The sequence below is a fragment of the Vollenhovia emeryi genome, unplaced genomic scaffold (assembly GCF_000949405.1).
Source record: "Vollenhovia emeryi isolate VEMERY1.0 unplaced genomic scaffold, V.emery_V1.0 DF939167.1, whole genome shotgun sequence".
NCBI classification, from domain to species: domain Eukaryota; kingdom Metazoa; phylum Arthropoda; class Insecta; order Hymenoptera; family Formicidae; genus Vollenhovia; species Vollenhovia emeryi.
In genome coordinates this window covers 1,110,008-1,130,230 of record NW_011967199.1, presented here as the reverse complement: position 1 = coordinate 1,130,230, position 20,223 = coordinate 1,110,008, and the positions used below count along the sequence as shown (strand labels likewise).

Sequence of the window (20,223 nt, the reverse complement as noted above, 5' to 3'; positions counted from 1 at the left end):
CGTCGACGCGCAAAGAATTGTCGTAGACATATGTCGCATTCAGTGCATCGTGACACAAGGTAACATACGTCTACGACAATTCTTTCTACGTTGATTGTCGTAATCGTTTACGATTTGTAAGACTTAGGTCGGTGTTGGAAGTCGACGCAAAAACATTATCGTAGACGTATGTCTCCTCGCGTCGCGATGCAACAAATGCGACATACGCTACGACAATTCTTTGTGCGTAATCTTCCGACACCGACTTACGTCTTACGACGGGACAGTAAACGATTACGATAATCTTTCTGCTCAGGGGCTCGATTCTTGATTTCGTTTGAAGGAGAAACGTATGCGAAAATTCTGTCCTTACAGAAAAGTCGATTAAGAACCGTGCGAATAGCCGAAGGCCCGTAGATATTTCGCGATCGAGATGGCACCGTCGCAGACGCGTTCCCCCGATTTTCGCGTTTTTCCGCGCTCGCGCCACGCGGAATGCACCGATAGATAACGATTGCATTCCGCTCGCGTGTTTGCGCGCGCGATTTCGCGGAGCAAATGGACAACAAAGGGGGCGCGTATCTCACCCGGGGAGCTCGCGCCGCGGTTGCGTGGACATTCGATAGAGGGAATCTTGAAATATGCAAGAGCGGCCGCCGCCGCAGTTTGCCCGTGACGGAATTTTTCAACTCGCGCGCGGTATGATTCACGTGGTTACATATCGCTGTGGCAAAGCGGAGAAGCCGAACGGCTAATCGCCGCGTCTCGGGTTATCGTCTTGATTACAAAGTATTTTCCGTTCCTTTCCAGTCAATAAGCGTAATCAACGTGATGCGTCATCTCTGGCGCATCGTCTGTACGAATCGCCGATGGATTCGCTGATCGCTGCATCACCGCGCCGGATCGGATTCGACATTTTCTTTTGTATTCTGTACAAAGACGGTTATTTTTACCTGCGGCCTGGCGCGATTTATATATTGAGTCGGTAGACTAAGGATAAAGATGTGACCAGGGATTTATGTTACGTCCATTCGGGTCGAATTTCATTTTCTCTTTCGGATTCGAAGCGAATCGAATCGTTGAAATATAATTTTTAATTAGCAATATAATAATTATTAGATTGAATTTTAACATATAAATAATAAGAGAATATTTTGACGCGGAAATATAATATTAATTATATAATATAAAATTCGTTTGAAAGTGAAAAACATTTACACGTTTAATACAGAATTAATACAAAATGAGTTATTTAATATCGCAGTAACTGAAGTAATTGGGCGAAAAATTACAGATAAATTATTAGCCAATAATATTATCCAGTCATATACATCATAATTAAAATAAAATATACTTTATTTCATTATCAATGCTCTTTGGTTTCGATCCAAAAGGAAGAATCAATTACATTCTATCGCCGCTTATTGCCAGCTACTCAGTAAGCGGTGTATCGAGTGCACGTTTCATTAACATACTGTTTCGCTCATTAACGGGAAATATGACCTGACAGAACTGCACACGATTCGTATTCGTGTCATTTGGACTCGGGAGCTCTTTAATAGTTTAGATTCGAATCGTAGAAATTCAAATTCGAATACCTGGCACGTCTCTATCAGCGAGGAGTCGGTTAACGACGCCGAGGGAAATTACACGCGATGCTTATCGAGTTGCGCATACGAGAATTCACGTGACTCGAGATATCGGAGATTGATGGCCGAGCCGATAGGAATTATTTACACCGCGAAGATACTACAGGAGGCGGCTCACGGTCGCGCGGAAAGAAGCGACACTTATGTCAACGTCACCGCCGCGCTCGTGAGTCACAAGAAACGACACGGCGTTTCGAGTCGCCGCAGCTGTTGTCTTACCGTTCGATTCTGTTTCTCCGTATCTGGTCGCCCGTGGTGGAACCCTCTTCGGCCGTGCATACGTTTCTAATCTGATTCACGCGTTATAATTATTAACGACGTTTATCGTTTCGCAGATATATAGCCGCGTGTCGATGCGGCTCGTTATTATATTTTCGTCCCGAGCGCTTAGCATAAACGCCGAGGAATCTAAATCGAACGCCGGCCTGTTAAGAAGTCCATAGCTGGACGAGAGATTAGATCTTCGCGTAGCGGATCACACTTTATCCTCGCATGCGTAACTAATCCGTGCTTCAACCTCTCCTCGGTCGCGCCGTCCGTACGTCGGCTCCGCGTACTTTTCTCACCGTTACATCCGCCTGATTGCGATCCGTTTCGCGCGAGTCACCGTCTACACAGAGTAATCCGTCGCGGCTTTTACACGCGCACCGATAGACCGGTCGTCGGTCGTCATAAAAGTGCAGCAGCCTCCCTCTCTCCTTCACCTCCGTCTTTCTCTGTCTCTCACACGTCCACGATGACGTAAAAAAAAAAACCAACGACAAAGGGGAAACTTCTATATCGGTATCCCCTCGTACACTCCTCCCTCTTTCCCCATTTGAAAACAATTGATAACTCCGTCCGACGGGGTCATCTGTCACGCGTGCGTACAGTAATTGGTGCCGCGCATTTTTCTCCAAGAGCGCGCTCGCGCTCTCTCCCTGTATTTTTCCGCTCCCCTAAGCCCGCGAGTTTAAACCCTCGCCGCGTCTCTCTCCGAAAGGAAAGACCGGCGCAATTGCGCGCGGCTGAAATGTCGGCGGCGAAATTCCTCGGCCGATCCTCCTCGACTTCTCGTCCTCGACAGTTCGACGATATCCCGATCGCGATCTCTCTCTTTCTTTCTCTCTCCTGCGTTCGTTCGCTCGGTGATGCAACGATAAAATTCTCGAGCGTATCGTATCGTATTAACTCGCTCGTATAATATTTCCCGATCGGCTTCGTCCTCGCGTTGACTACACTCGCCCGTAATCGCGCGAGTCTACGGAAACGACGACGTCCCTCTTATCCACGGCGTGGCTCGTGCGATTGTTTACGACGAGCTCCCCGCGTTCGTTCGCCGCCTCTTCCACGCGGAAGATTTAGGTTAATGAAATCAGAGCCCGGCTTATCTCGAATAATGAAGTAGCCGGCGCAGGAGAGATATTGACGTCGGCCGCCATTCCGGCCCCAGGCGCGGCCGCCGCTTATTCCGCGACTTTGCGAGGTAAATCGCGGGACGGCCGAGAGCGCGCGTACGATATTCCGTCCGCTATTTATAGCCCTTCCGTTCCCCGCATAATTCATACGCGCGTTCGCGTCAATTCGCGCGTTCGCGTCGGCCCTTCGTAGCCCTGAATCGAGCCTCGCTCGTTCCCTTCCCCCTCTCGCGCTTTTTTCCCTTCCTCTTCAAGATCGGAATGCTAAGCCTCCGTAGATGCGTTGAGCTGCGGAAGCGCGTGCGGCAATGCGAGTCGACCAATCAGAAGCTCGCCGCAAGTTTTCTGCGTTGAAATTGAAGTCTTTTGATTCGTTGCCGCAGTTCAACGCGTTTCTGGAGTCTTACGGCGAATTCGGTTGCTTGCACTAGTGCGCACCGAGTGCACACTAAGGCTCGTTCATAGTCCGTTCTTATACTTAACTTTGTCTCAAATACATGTTCAAGGAGTATTTAGTCAAAAAATAATCCGCGTAAACGTTGTACAGACCATTTTTCTGGATAAGAAATATTGCAAGAGGTATCTGAGATGATCTTTAAACATAAGAATTGACTGAAACCAAGGCTTAAGCCTATCACACGATAGGAAAGCACCGGTAATAGGAATAGGGAATAACGCAGGCAACAGAAATAACTAAATTCCAACTTGCCAGAAACCGTGTATCGACGCACAATGGAATATGGAATAGGCAATAGGAACAGAATTTCCGACGCGTTGGGTTTCTGTTCTCTATTCCCTGTGCCTGACCTACCTGACCAATCACAGTTGAGACTGGGACAGGCACGTGGTTTCAAAGAGCAGATGATTGGACAGCACTCCTGTTGCAACGAATCATTGTGCCTTGGCATTACATAGGTTTCTATTCCGTATTTCTATTCCTTATTCCTATTGCCTGTGCTTTCCTATTGTGTGATAGACTTCAGACTCCATAGATGCGTTGAGCTGCGAGTCGACCAATCAGAAGCTTGCAAGCTTCCTGCGTTGAAATCGAAGTCTTTGGATTCGTTGCCGCACACGTTGCCGCAGTTCAACGCGTTTATGGAGTCTTAGCTTTAAGGGTCTTGGTCTTGGTCGAGACCCTGTAATCATAGACTGGCCGTAAGAGTTGGTCAAATTCCCGCGAGTGAGAGAGAAACACAGGCTATCGTAGAATCGTAGAAGAGTGAGATAGTCTATAATGTTTCTCTCTCACTCGCAGGAATTTCACCAACTCTTACGACGAGTCCCTGATTACAGGGTCTCTACGTCTTGAAGGCCTCGCGCGCACCTATCCTCGAGATAAGGTAGCGACGTGTCGCCCGACGTCGATATCAGCCGTAATGACCGCGGCGTGCAAATTGTGACGCCGCGCCGCGCCGCAAGGAGCGGAGCACCATGCTGTTGCGCGCATAATACCGTGTATACTTTTCCGACACGCGCGCATAGGAAATACCGCAGCGGCGCGATTCGGGCGCACTTTCACTCGCCCGGACGCCGGCGTGCGCGCGCGCCCGCGGCTCCGATCCACGGAGTCACGCGAGATTCGTGCGTTTGATTTCGCCGTGCGATTACGTTAGCCCCGTAGGCGCCTCGGTGTCTTCCACGACGATCGATTGACGTGTATATCCGCGGAAAACGCACGTCCCACCAGCCGGTGTGCGCGGGTCAAAGGGCCGACGGTCTGGCTCTCCTACTTGAAACGCAGACAGGGGGCTTTTCCGATCGTCTCTCTATCTCCTTCGCTCTTTCTCTAACGATACACGTAGACGTGTTTGGGGGCTGCGTCTGGAAATAATTAACTAGTCGGCTGTTAAAGAATCGCTGCTGCGACCGGCCTTTGTACTCGACGACACGGAGATTGGATTCGCCAACTCGACTCTCTTCCTCCTCTTTGTACGATCGTCGTTCGGAGACACCCTGTATACCGTGCGTGTCTCCGCGCCGGCTTTGTGCGGCTTTGTGTGTGACCCTGGGGTGCGTTGCATGTCGCCGTCCGGTCCGGTCCGGTCTGCCCGTTCAATTGCCTCTCTCTTGCCAAGAATGGAGAAAATTATTCCCCTCAATTCGACGCAATTTAGAGGAATTAAGCGATCGCGAGCCGCGAGAGCGCAACTTCTTCGGCCACGGTAACTCCTGAACCTCTTCCTCCTCCTCCTCCTCGTCCTTGCGTCCTCCCCTCTTTCCTCCCACTTTTCGTGGCCCCTCTGGAACAGCGAGTCGTCGAATCGTGGTTACTCTGGTTTCCCACGGCGAGGTCCTCGGGTGAAAAGATGCATCCGAGGGAACGGAGTTTTCACTCCTGTTCGATTATAAAACTAGCCTGGCGCATCGTATCGCCTCGACATTCGAGCGTGCGATATTTGACCGGTTTCTCGCACCCGACCGAAAATAGCTGCGAGCCAGCACCGCGGAGTTGAATTAGCGAGTCCCAATCGATTAATAGCCGTTTCATATCGTCCGCTTTTGTTGCGCTTTACTCGATCGCTTTCCTTTAATTTCCCCCCGTCGCCACGTTATTCGCTAATTACCCGCGCGGTGGATATTATTAGCACGCTGGATACTCCGAAAGGGGTTAATGGCGGTACGCAGAAATGCTGCCGGCGGCGGCCGGAACGGACCGTTTTTCTCCCGGCGCGGCGCGATCTCGTGCAGCTCCGGAATCCGGCGCGCCGGAAGAAGCGGAAACGACCCTAAGTACGACAAATTGTGAAAGTAATGGACGGTAATGTTGGCGTCTTACAAGGTGAACGAAAGTCGTCCCGCGCGTCGGCGCGATCGGCTCTAAATCACGCGCGTTATCCGCAGTTAACTGCGACGACAGCGCGGTGCGTCGCGACCAGAATTTCATTACGGCACATCAGGCACCGCCGCCGCCGCCGCCACCGGCTGTTGTTTTATCTTTGTGGGACGGAATTTGTTTTCGCCCGCAGTTGCGTCCGCGCTTTATTACGTTTAACTGTCGCATTTGCGCTCAATGAGTTTGTATTAGCGACTGATAGAACGATGGGTGGTCGCGCGCGGCGAATGGTTAAAAGTCCGCCTCGCATCGAGCGTTCGACGAGCTTATTATGTACGGCGCGAAACGCCCGATGTTCCCGCCATGGAAATTGTACGTAAAGGATCTGTATAAAAACGTCGATGCACGTGACGGTCTGTCACGTATTTTACGTACGTATGCACGGTCGTCCCTCGATTTACGCGGAGTACCCGCTCGCGCGGCTTTTTTACGCGGTTGCATCGCGCAAATGAAGCATCTGCCGGTGCAAGAAAAAAAAAGAAATACGTAAGAGACGAGCCCATGTTACAAGAATAAATAAAAGTATTTATTTAAATCGGTTAGAAGTAATAATCAATGATATAAGTAAAAAAAATGAAAGTTTAGGAAATGTAACACCGAGAAATTAGGTCATAAATATAAATTCGCCCGTTCGATTGAAAATTGTTACTGCCCAGTGAAGATCTGCACAAGATTCTAATTTATTTTATACATTTCACACATAACGTCTTGCGTTGACTTCTATTGCCTAATTTTGTGTTTTTTATTTTATCATTGGAGTCTGTCGATCTTCCTTCATTTTTAATTTATTTTTATATTCTTTTCAAATATTTGTACAAAACTAATGTAATAAAAGTTCAGAAGAACATTAAAAAATTTTGTTCACATAAAGTTCAACATAAAATGGTTTCTGCCCAGTGAAGATCTGTATAAGATCTTTCTTTTTATACTCGTTTCACATATTTATGCAAAAATAATTAATGAAAGTTCAGAAGAACATTTTCAAATTTTATCATATAAAATTAAATGTAAAATTATTTCTGCCCAGTGAAGATCTGTATAAGACCTTTCTTTTTACATTCGTTTCACATATTTGCACAAAAATAATGTAATGAAAGTTCAGAAGAAACATTTTAAAATTTTAATCATATACCTCTACCTCAGTTTTATTATCAGCGTCTCTCTTTTAAAGATATTTTTTCTGAAACTGAGACAGAGCAGAGTAAAAGACAAAGAAAGAAAATCCGCGCGTGAAAAGTACGGCGTAAAGGGGCGAGTAAATGTATATATTCGCCGATTCCCTCGCCGTCATTCCTTTCCTTCAAATTTCCAGGGCTCCTCGGCCTGGATGATTACACGTGCAATCGTCGCGATTTGCATACTACGTAGCACCCGCCGGGCCACGCGGACCGAAACCATATGCCGAAACGCAAGGAGTTCCGCGTAACTTTATGTCGCTGCGTTTTACTGCGGAGAGGCCTCGGTACATTAATCGCGACGACCCTCGGTACCGGCGCGCGACCCCGTCTAGTTTTTACGGCCATTTAAAATTGTTAATTTTAGAAACGCTGGACTTTTCCGCCACGCCCCGGCGTGCGGCACGGCGGGGCAAGTCCCGCTGCGTGTGCCCCGCGTCGCGGCGGACCGGGGTGGGACGGGGAGGGGGGGAGGGGATTTTAATAGAATCGACTTAATCCGACGCGGCGTTTCGGATTGGCGTTTCGCGCGGACGCGCCCGTACCTGTCAATAAGCCGCGGAATAGAATCATTGTGCCGTACTTCGTCTCGTTTCGCTTCAGCTCGTCCTTCGGCGTGGGGGAAACACGGAACCGTCCACGGTTATCCGCCGCAGCCCCGCGGCAAATGGTGCGTAAGCCGCGCGTGTTTCCCACGTATCCCGTCTCCCTCCTTCCGCCCCCTCCTCCCCCGTCCCGCCCGTCACGTTATTGGACACGCGGATAAATGCGCGCTTTTCGATCCGCGCGATTTATTGCGTGCCGATACATTAGGTGTAATCCCCGTGTAAACTGGTTACTCGCATGGCACGTCTCGGCGCTTCGCGCGTTACTCGCCGCGCTCTCGCACATCCTGGCGAAGGGGATTTGATCGAGGGCGTGAAATTCGGATAGGGACGAGGCGCGAACCGCGACGGAATTCTGTTCCCGGCGTATCGTTGGCGACCGCGAACTTCCTTCGTTACGTTATCGGCACGAAACGCGTGCTATTCGTGCGTCACGGGCACCAGCTGCAACGACATCTACAGGGTGTCCCAGGAGGAAAGGTCAATATTCTGGGAGGTGATAGTATTGGTCGTTTCAAGCAAAAATGTTCGTATGAATATATGTCCTATTCCCCACTGTTTCCGAGATACAGCTACTTGAATGTCTCGTGTATTTACTTTTTTTCTGTAGGTACACTTAACCCTTCATCCAACCTCATAAACGTCCGCGGGAATTTACTCTTATACGTCTGTTGACTCTTGTACTGATAACATTGTAGAAATGTTCAAAGGGACGTCATGATGTACTCAGACGAGCAACACGCCGTGTTCACACAAAAGTTGAAAAATGCATTGTTGTTAACGGTGGCATTTAAAAAAATTTATTATGATCTGTAAAAGATGTATCACTTGAACAATAAATATTAGAAGTAGTGCGTAGTATTTCTTTCTTGTCAGTAATTTTGCAACTGTACATTCAAATAGTTCTCTCTCGGAAACAGTGGGGAATGGGACATATATTCGTATGAACATTTTTGCTTAAAATGACCGATGCTGTCACCTCCCAGAATATTGACCTTACCTCCTGGGACACCCTGTATAGGACAGCGGCGTTTCTGTTAAATTAATAGACATCATCGGTTGATTCCACTATGAATTTATTGCCCTTGGCGCGAAATCGTTTTGTGGAAAATTTGTTGTTAGATCGTGTAATCGTTGCGAAAAAGATTTGTGATTGAATTTGGGTGTTGAAAACCTGCTGTCTCGTATTAGAAACCCATCTCATAATAGAGGACTTTCCTCTAAGTGTGTGCGTACTCGTCAGACTACCACAGATACAATTTTTCTTTCAATTGGCTGGACCAACAAAATGTCGGATGCGCAGAAGGGATCGACGCAAAATGACACAAGTGACGGAGTGGACCTACTAGTTATACTATGGTTCTCGTCGCCCACAGACTTCTCTATGCTACTAGATTGCTACCTTCTCTTGCCTGACTTTTCACCTCGAAGGTGGCAGTCTAGTTATTTGTGTCGTCGTCCCTTTCTGCTCTCGTTTGCTTATTTTACTTATAGCGAATTCGGTTGGTTGCGCACTGAGTCCACACTAAGACCAGTTTATAGTCAATTCTTATATTTAATTTTGTCTTAAATATATTTTTCAAAGAGTATTTAGCTAAAACATAGTCCGTATGAATGCTATACAGATCATTTTACTGGCCATAAAATATTTCAAGAATATTTAAGACGATTCTTAAATATAAGAATTGACCGTAAACAAGCCTTAGTGCGCACTAGCGCACTTAGTGTGCAAGCAACCCAATTCGCTATATGATGTCACGTGACAGCACGCGCGATGGAAAGAGGAAGGAGCGTTTAGCGAGATAGAAAAACTGATAAATGCGTGAGCGATAAGCGCTGCCGCGTGGGCTTTCTTGATACGTTCGCCAACCTTGGACGAGATTTCATCGAGTGCGCGGTGATTCATCGCGCGGTGCTCGGTGCTCCAGGAAATTATGTGGTGTATCGCGTGTAAATTGATAACAATTTGCGACATATCTCGCGAGAGGCGCCGTGCAACCGCCGGTGCAGCCCGTCGAAAACCAAAGTACTCGCGCTCTCGAGCCGATCGACCCGTCAGTGGTGACTTCGCTCGGAATAAGTGAAACGACCGAATAGAAAAAACCAATGTATATATCTATCTGTAACATTTCTGTCCACGTCCCTCCGTTATGTATTCCTAATCAGATTCTCTTCGCGTTTTATTTCGTTCTATCTACTTTTAGTTCTGCATCGCAGAGTAATCACGTAATGGACAGAATGGTTGGCACTTTTTTTAAAATGAGTTTAGGAACGTGCACTTAGATTCAGGATTACGTCCTAAAATCTTCTTTTCCGAGGAATATTTTACTCGACGGCCATTTCGAAACCATTTCGAGTATTTTCGAGCTACGAGCTTGAGTGTTCTTATAGTCACCAGTAATAAAATTAAATAAAAATGCAGAGCTTGTAGTCGACCAGACTGGCAAGATTCGAACAGTCTATTTTACGACGTTTCAAACTAATTTCATGTCCTGATAAAGTAATAATATATAAAGTAACAATAGTTGAGATGTAGAAAGCGGTTGAAGTAAAAACAAAACGTGATTTCGATCTATTTCTCAAGTAAACTTTTCCTCGGAGAAAATGTTTTGAAACGTAAACCTAAACGCGTGTCCCTAAACTCATTAAAAAAAAATGCCGCAATCATTCTGTCCATCACTGTTACATGTTACGCTACACGTTACGCAAAACTGATTCAGTTGTTATCTATAAAAAGAAAATGCATGTCTACAACACATAGAGTTAAATATTTGAGGAGGATTATAGTTCGGTTTACTCGGTTAAAGTAGTGTTAAATTTAACTCAATGAGTAGTCGCGACTGCTCCCACTCAATCGTCGTTAATAAACTCTCGTTAATTAAACAACGGAGTTAAAAGAATCCATAAAATGAATAAAAGATGTAGTTGATTTTTTAACTACAATTTGTGTTAAAATAATAAATTTTACTACACATTACAGTTAAAAGTAGCAACACATTGAGTAGGGACAGTGGTGGTTACTCCTTGAGTCATTACGAATTTAGCAGTGAATCACACCCTCAGAAAGAATTTCTTTTACCGAGACAAAAAGTATTCTTGACGCATTTATATTTCTCACAACCTCATTTAGTATAAAAATAAGACAATATCAAAATAAGATCAATAATTCTTATTCTCCTCTATCGAATTAAAAAAGATTGTCTTACTACACTGAGACAAGAGTAACTTATATCAATGTAAGTTTATATACTCTTGCGTTTAGAATAAATTTTCCTTCCATCTTGGCAGCACGATATTCGACAAAAGACGATACATACTATCATTTTATTCTAGATTTTAGAAGTTTTCATTTAAGATTAACATATTCCTTTCTCTATAATAAATATGATTGGCGCTATATCGATCCTATTTTATGATACATTCCAGTGATAGCATTGGATCCGGAATTTTTTTTTGCGGGTGCATATTTAAGACAAGGCATTTTATTTCCAACGTTCATTTCGCGAAATTTGCGGGAAAGTACGGCTCAGAGTTGGTTCCGCGTACCAATATTCCCCGTTGCCGTTTTGCCGAGCGATACAAATTTTCTTGCAATTGAGACCGCGGGATGACACGTCGGCACGCGAATCGCCGCTTATCTGACGATTTCGTCGATTTCCGCCGAAATGCCGTCGAACTTTTCGTCGGGGTGAAGACGAGGGGAACTCGCCGATAATGGATGGCAAATATTTCCCGATGCCGACGAGCCACGTCGCCGCGACGCGTCGCGGTCGCGTTGCGTGCGACGCCAGGCGTCGGTCTAGGCGTCGCGGCGCCTCCGCCTCGCATACCCTCCCTGTCAATCCGGGCCGTTTAGGCACCGGCGAAGGTAACCGCACAGGCGTGCGCTTTACGCGAGCAGCTTCTCCTTGCTATCCGTGCAAGCGGTTTCTATTTCAGCCCTTTGCAAGCGGAAGCACGATACTCCGAGCGGTAAATGTGTTGGGTTTTACGATCGAGTCATCCCGAGACTAACCGCGTTTCGTTGAAAACGCGCACGCCGTTCATCCCGCGGGACCGAGAATCGCGGAACGAAATCCTCCGGCCGCGACAGCGACGTCGGGACAGTAATTTTCGAAGAACACCATCGTACGCCGCGTCACGTTAATGACGTTAACGACGGCTATCACGGTAACGGTAGCAAACGACACGCACGGATGCTGAGATCCAGAACGGATTACCGGTCCTGGTTACGATTTTCGATGATTTACCCTGGCAGCTCGAAATAAGATAGAGAAAAAAAGAGAGAGGTCCCTTGTTATGAGACAGACTCCTAATACGAGACAGCGGGTTTCCAACATCCCGTTTCACAAACCTCTTTCGCAACAATTATATGATCCAACAATGAATGGCTTCAGTATTTCCATGACCGTGTCTGGCACGTTTAATAATACAGAAAATTTTTGGCGAAAAATATTACCTCAGCCAGGGTTTGAACCTGGACTTCCCTACACCGTAGGCGGGCGTCTACACCAATTCGACCACTGCGGCGTGTGGTTCTCTCCTCTATTTTGGATATAAATCGATAAGACCAATTCGAAGGAATAAAGAGAATACACAGACATAGTAAATATAGACTGAGCGTCCCATTGAATAAGCTGAAGCTTGTGAAGTGAGAGACAGAGAAGATTTGAGAAAACTTTCTCTCTCTGTCTCACCATCGTGACAGGGGAGAGTCACGCCTGTGTAGTACTGCGCAGGCACGATTCTTTTCTTTTTCGATGGTATAAGACACAAAAAGAAAGTCTTCTTAAATCTTCTCTCTCTCTCTCTTTTCACAAACTTCAGCTTATTCAATTTACTCTGTCTATGAGAGAATAAAGACTAAAGAGCCGTGACACGATGTTAGCGTCTAAGTATCTCTTGTTTTAAATTTATTGCGTTAAATTTAGTCTTTATTCTGTCGATTTGGTGTTTACCGCATGAGAGTCTTATGAATTTTATTAACTTGTTAAAATCGATAAGAATCAAAATAGCCAATACGGTCCGAGCAGGAGTTTCTACAATTCATGAATTTTTATACCGTTTTCCATCCCGTCCTGCGCGCCGATTGCTTTCGGTCTTACAGTTTTCTTTCGGTGGAACATTATCGTCAGTAAACCGATTAAATGTTTTGACGCTTACTGGTATTCTAGTTCGGTTGCGAGAATGTTCAACGAGTCGTCCCGGTTTCGTAGCTTGAAATGCGATTTTCCGATAAGCCTGTGTACCCGAGTCGCACTCAATACTTAAGAACATTTCTTTCGTTTCTTCCAGCGGGTTGAACTTCCAGGATTTGATGGCCAGGCAGGGCGCGATCGACTCGCCCCCGAAGACCCCGTTCATCATGGGCTCGGAGTGCGCGGGTGACATCGAGCAGGTCGGCGAGGGGGTCGAGAATTTCAAAGTGAGTACAAGCACGGAACTTTTAATGAATCTGATTACGGGCGCGCAAAACTTAAATTGTAAACAAGTTCGCTTCTTTCCGCGTGCATTCCGGAATTTCATTACGAGAGGTAAAAATAAAGGGCGAGATCGCGGACTGTATCGCTCATTTCCTCCGTTCTCTCCGAGGAAGATTAATGGCCGCGTCGTAAATAGCGCCGAACGGTTATTGGTAATATCGAAATGCGCGCGGGCGGAAATATAGATCTGTGCTCGCGTCGGAAACTTCGCCTCGCAGCCGGAAGTGCGCGTAACCGAATTACAAGGCACGCGGGCCCTCTTGCCTTCATCGCGGCGGAGTAAAATCGCCTTCGCGAATTCGATCCGCGAAGCGCCCAGCTAGTAACGCGCGCTAATTCGATTCGCTCGCGCGACGGGAGGCTGTGCCATTCGCGTATCGACCCGGCAGTCCTGTATCGATTTTCGGCATTGACGTCACGCGTTCGATTCAACATTGAATTATTTTTGAGAGCTCTCGAAGCGTCGTCCCTCCTCGGCCGGATTACGAGCGCCGTAAATAAAACGAGAGGCCACTTTCCCCTCGCGGTCGTTTCGCTTATTAAACGTCTTTGCGTCAAGGCGAAAAACGAACGCACAAGTATGCCGCGTCTCCGGCGCGATAAAGCGCCAGGAGGCTGTATTAACGGCCGCTTCGTAAATAACGTCGAATATCAAGGCGCGCGCGCCCTCCCGTTATCGCGCTTAAACGTTATTCGCGCGTTACGGGGAGAATCGAGCTGGCTTCGAGCCCGCGGAATTTCTGCGCGGCGCGTTTTCGCCGGCTGGCGCCGTCGTATGGAGAAACCCGTGCGCTCAGGGTGGTCTATTTTCGCGACTCGCGCGAAAGTCTTTTCGGGGTCAGAAGGAGGCTAGCGAGCCTCTGCTCGAGGCGTTTACAGGGTCAGATATCCGGCCACGTGCACCGGCTGCTTTGGCGGAGAGCGACGTAGAGAGGATGGGGGGGAGGAGTGCGCTCCTTTCGAGCGCGCGGGTCGGAAGTAATGTCGGCATGCTCCTGCCTCGCCCTGCCTGTCGAGATACTTTACAGCGGGAGGCCTAATTCGATAAGAACGAGGCGAGCCTCGTCCTCGAGAAGGGCGCAGAGCGTCGAGCCCACGGTGTAAAGATACGAGGTGAAACATTGCGCGTTTAAGCAATTTTTGGGGGCAAATTGTTCATTGGTTCTTCCTGCGTTCAATGATTTGCAGTTTGAAGGTTGGGGCAAAATTGGTCAATCCGGTAGTTCGGGCCACTTCTGATTAGTTGACACTGCGCGTCCACCAGATTGCTTCACCTTGTATCTTTACACCATGATCGAGCCCTTCTTGTCCGGCGACGGTCCGGTAAATACGCGTGTACTTACGCGCGACACAATCCTGAAAATATCGTCTCACGAGAAGGTAAAGGAGTACTTTGACGAATTGGTCTTACGTCCATCTCTACCAATGTAGTTTAATTTCGATTTAATTTACTTTCCATCGTTTTCCGACCCTTAGAACTAGGAAAAGATAAAAAGAAAGTTAAACCGAGATTAAAGTTAATCTGCATTGGTAGAAATGAAACATCAGGCGGCTCCACTCTTGTAGGGAATTTGATTGCTTGCACTAGTACGCGCTGAGGCTCGTTTACAGTTTTTATATTTAAGATCGTCTTAAATATCTCTTGAAACACCAGTAAAATGATCTGTACAGCATTCGTACGGATCATTTTTTGGACTAACACTTGAACTTTAAATGTAAGACTCGAAAGACTATAACGAACAAGTCTAGAGCAGTATTCATAGTTAGATCTTATTTAAGTTCGTCTTAAAATCATCTTTAGATCCTTCATAGCCAACGAAATGTTCCATATTGCATCTTTAGATCCATTCAAGACAGTCTAGAATATAAGATCTGACTACGAATGCTGTTCTAGACTTGTTCATATCCGGCCATACTCGGCCTTAGTGCGCACAGTCAGTGTGCATCGGCGCAAGCAACCGAATTCGCTATCAGATCTCGATCTTCGGCACGCGCCTCGATTTCGAAAGCGATCCGACATGCTGTCTGTCGACATTAAACGCTCTGTATTTCGTCACGCGCCTGACGGTTCTTCCCTTCTGTCTTTTTGAACAGGTAGGCGATAGAGTGGTCGCCCTTCCCGATCACAAAGCGTGGGCGGAGCTGGTCGCCGTGCCGGCGACGTCCGTTTTCGCGCTACCGTCCGGGATGAGCTACCTCGACGCGGCCGCCATCACCATGAATTACACCGTAGCTTACATCCTGCTCTTCGAGCTGGCCCATCTCACGCCCGGCAAGAGCCTGCTGCTTCACAGCGCCGGGGGCGGTGTGGTAAGTCGACGGGGGGAGAGTCCCCCCTTTTATATTTGTATTTCCTTCTCAGGGGGAGGGGTAGTGCCCCTCCCTCCTCCTGCTCCTCAAGAAACACGCGGGGAGGAAGAGATGATGAATTGGACTTTTTAATTACACCTTGCTCGCGCGTCCTTTATCACGACTCGAAGAACTCGATGCGCTCGCGGACGTATCGCAATTGTTACGTTCGATTGTACGCGACGCGGGGGAGGGTGTGTCTCCCTTTCCCCCTTCCTTTTCTTATTAATTTCTTCTCCTCCTCCTTCGCTGTAAATGCGTATCAATGTTGAATATAGTGTCGCTGTACGTTCGGACCGCGCTAGAGACCCTCTAATCAGAGTCTGGCCAACGGAGTTGTCCGCCATGTTTAGTCATTAAAATCTCACTCTCTCTCTTCAAGCTGCCATCAGATCGAGATGCAACCTAAAATATAACCGCACATCGCACGAAGTTTGATAATAGTGTGAGTTTGCTGTTTATTGCAAAAATGGGTGGATCTGCAGCACCATTTTGTAATAGCAGCTCGACGAAGGGATACGCATCAAAATGATCAAAATCAACCTGTCGTTTGTAAAGCTATAAAAGTGGATTAAAATTGTCGATTCGAAATTCAGTGGGAAAAATCCTAAACATGGCGAACCAATCAGAAGCTGGATACCGCGTGTCCAGACTCCGATTAGAGGGTCTCTAGACCGCGCGCGGTGTATTCGATTTGTTACTATCCTCTCCGCAGCCGCGATCATTATCATAAATGATTCCGCTCGTCCCGACGCGTACGGGGGATTTTATAATTATCACGTTCCAATGCGCGCTGGCTCGAGCGTTTTAACACCGTGTACATACGATATGTAAAAGCTACTCCTTCATCTGTACCTGAAAGGCACCACGTTATTATCTTAGCGTTATTAATATTCTATTGTGCGCGGTGATTGTATTAAGTTACGTGGCACAACGCTCGGCGCGATAACGATTTTGAATTTTGCGGCGGTTTTCCGTCGTTAAAGCGACAGGACGTAGACGAGGCGAAAGCGCGCGTTTAGCGCGCAAAAACGCTCGTGTAGACAATAACGCGGCTCCGCGAAGGGGCGCTTTCGCGGAGTTCGGACAGCTTTATCGTGGTATCACGTGTGTAAGCGAGCTAATGCCTACGCGCAAAGATGTTCCGCTCGTAAACGCGAACGGCCGGGCGTCTTCGAGGCCGTGTATACGTTACTCGGAACAGTACAAATCCGATAAGTAGCGGCGTTACGACCGCCGGCATCTAAATAGCCCAGAAGCGAGCGTCATTAACATTATTGCTTATACATTGCTAGAATTTTACGAGAGGCAGCCAGGCGGTACGCGCCTGCGTGCGAGTTTTTTTTATCCTGAAATTCATCGCGCTGCGTTTTAGAACGAAGATAATGGGGATTACGAGTGTCAATTGACCGTAAGGGATCGCCGAGGCGCGGTATCCAAACAAGACTCTTGTACGATAAATATTTGCGCGCTCCTTCCCTCCACCGAGGATACCGAGATAAAATCCGTCACCCCCGCGAGTTACCGAAATAAAATTTGCCGAGCCTAGTTTACTCTCTCACCCGCGGAGATCAGTTCGAATCCGAATCCGCTCACGACCCGAAGACACTAAGCGCCGCGCGGGGTTGCGAATGAGATGCAAAATTTCACGAAAGCAACGGTGGTCGGACGGCAGTCGTTCGCACAATCCGCCGACGACGACGACGGCGACGGCGGCGGCGGGGATCGAGAAGGTTAAAGTACCAGGGGGTATTTCCGGGTTCTTTGGCCACGCGGGGTGGTTCCTCTCTACCCCTCGTCTCGGCGACGGTAAGGAGGAGGAGAGGCGGAGGATGGAGATAAGAAGAAGACGGTAGAACCGTCGGGATCAATACGACTCAACAGGTTACACCCGAAGCCAACGGCACGGCCGCCCCCGCTAACCGCCCGCCGTCCTCTACGACCCCCCGACGGTTGAGACGGAAGGCGAAATCTACCGGGGAATGCCGGTGCGCGGATCGCACGGGGGTGTGAGGGTTGCCAGGCAACCTTTCGCTCTCTCATCGACCACCGTCATGGACCGCACCCGTCTGAGACCATACCACCACCGTCGCCGCCACCGCCGCCACCGTCGCTATCGCCCGGCACGTTACTACCACGTGGCGCGGCTTTAAGCCGCTGTCACACCGCGCCGGCACGGCATGCCACGTGTACAACGATGGACAGATTGGTCGCGACACTCTCTTTTTAGCGGGGAACGTGCACTTGGATTCAGGGTTGCGCTCCAAAATCTTCTTCCCCGAGGAACGCTCCACTCGATGGCCGTTCCAAAACCATTTTGAGCGTTTCTCTTTTATCTATTTCTCCAATGAAATTTTCCCCGGACAAAATGTTTTTGAATCTAAACTGGAATCTACGCGTCACTAATTCTATCCATCGCCCGGTACGCCCGGCGACCTGGGACTCGACTCTTGAATTACATCCGAGAGAGAAGCGTGCGCGAAGAGTCTGCTCTTGTGCAGAAAAGTTGAAGGTCGATTGGTTAGAACCACGCGAATAGCCAATCAACTTGCAACTTTTCAGATACGGTTCTCTTTCGAATGAATTCAAGAATCGAGCCCCTGATCGGCACAGCGATGGACAGAATGCTTGCGAAACTCTTTTTAATGAGTCTAGAAGCGCGCGTTTAGATTCAGGTTTACGTTCCAAAATCTTCTCCGAGGAACGCTTTACTCGATGGCCGTTCCAAAACCATTTTGAGCGTTTTTTTTATCTATTTCTCCAATAAAATTTTCCCCGGAAAAAGATGTCTTTGAATGTAAGCTTGAATCTACGCGTTACTAAACTCATTAAAAAAAAAAGTATCGCAACTATTCTGTCCATCCCGGTACAACGTTCTCGTTTACCCTTCAACCCCTCCAGCTCCCGCGGTTAATGTTTTATAGAAGGGCTTAATTAAAGTCGATTTATGCAGCGACTAATACCACCTGCCGCGAACGCTCCGTCATAACGTTCTTGAAATTAAATGCGCGAGAAAAATGTACTTGGAAGAAGATTTATATTTCTCGCGTTGCGACGCGCAACTCGTGTTTCAGATCGGCTAGGGTGTGCACCGGCGGTAAAGAATTATCGTTTAACGACTTTCTCGCGGCATCTATCTCTTTTTACGACGCGTAGACAATGCCGAGGAGGCTCGTACCTTACGATTTTGGGATGTTATTACGAGCCATGTGCCATGTGCACTTAATCATTCCGAGAATCTTTAAAATGACTCTCGTACGTGGAACGGAACGGCTGGTTGACGAGCCTCTCCTCGCCTCTTCAGCCCCAGCGGTTGAAGAAGGGAATCAATTAAACGACGATTAAGGGTCGTTCTTGAAATCGATCCGGCCGTTCGCTTGTGCTATAAATAGCCATCGGGTGGCGATCATCGGCCGTTCTCATGAAACGCGGTCGCACAGCAAACTCGATCGGTTCTCGCTGCCCTATGTGTACACACGGCGTCATTAATGCCTAGCCCTCTCAAGTTGTACGCGGAACGAGGCATTCTTGAAAAGCGCGCGACTTTCTTACTCTACGTGCATCGTGCCTATGGAAACAGCGAATCAGCATCGCCGGTTTCAATGTCACGATGCACGAAGAGTTAAAAAGTCGCACGCCTTTCAAAAATGCCTCGATCCGCGCGCAGTTTCAGAGGGCTAGGCATTAATGGCGCCGTGTGCACACAATCCCCCCGTGCATTCGCGCGGCGCGCTGGACGCGACCGAGGGCCACACGAAAGCCCCTCCGAGTACCGGTGGGGGAGGCCGGCACTCAGACGCTGTTCACAGAGGAAAGACGAGCGAGCGGAAGAGATACGACGCGATCCGTCCGAGAGCCTCGCGAGAGAGGGAAAGTCCTCCGACGTGATCAGAAAAACGTGTATTTTTCACGAACACGAGCGCGCGGCCTCTCCCGGAGCCTCGTACGTGACCAGTTTCTCTCGTGGCTGATACGCGCGAAATCGCGGCGCCGGAGTGCCCGTTTCTCGCGCGATCGCGTTTTTCTCGGGGAGCAGGCGGGAGGCTCTCATTGTCGCCGTTGAGCATGAATTATCGCCCCTTACACTCAAAAAAAAAAAATCTAACGCGGGTAGATTTCTAGGCGTCGCAATAAAAATTTATCGCTATTTCTTGTATCTGTTGGAAAATTGTTTGTAGCCTGCAAAATTTATAGCAGCAACATATTCTAATAATACCTTCTGGAAAGTTTAGGTTTTGTGACCAAACATTACTCACATTGGATAAAAATGAATTTCGGTACTGTAGCTAGAACAATCTTTGTAAGGAATGTAACTATCTGTGTACACGCACCGGCATAAATGCTGTCCCTATCCTTGTGAGGTGCACACACACAACTAGAGTCCCTGTAGTTGTGTGCGTGCACCTCACAAGGATAGGGACAGCATTTATGCCGATTCGTGTACCACGATCAAACGTTATAATGAACGAGTGTCGCAGCAAGACTCTCTTCCTGACATTCGACAACAGTTTCGGATAAAAATTCTGTTTGTTATTTTCTCAAATTGATCTTTCCGTTACTTAAATCGATTAAATACGAAGCATATGCGATTTCGCATTGGCTATTTATTTATACACCTCGGTTATTCTTTTCGTATCTAGAAAATTGTCGCTGCAGTGGCAAGTTCATTTTTTTTTGCCGCGTGCGTGCACACGTACGCGGCCTCTCGTCCTCCGCGACGCCTCGACGAACGAGGGTGACAGGGGGGAGA

At 47.9% G+C, this 20,223-nt stretch overlaps 1 protein-coding gene across 1 annotated transcript in view; it reads left to right on the top strand.

The window, feature by feature from the left end:
- The window catches only part of LOC105564264 (synaptic vesicle membrane protein VAT-1 homolog-like), a 34,877-nt gene that overhangs the window by 8,154 nt on the left and 6,500 nt on the right, over positions 1–20,223 (top strand). The window contains exons 2-3 of the mRNA XM_012016517.1: positions 12,937–13,066; positions 15,219–15,434. Coding sequence (XP_011871907.1) covers positions 12,937–13,066; positions 15,219–15,434 — 346 coding nt within the window. The remainder of the gene's footprint in view (positions 1–12,936; positions 13,067–15,218; positions 15,435–20,223) is intronic.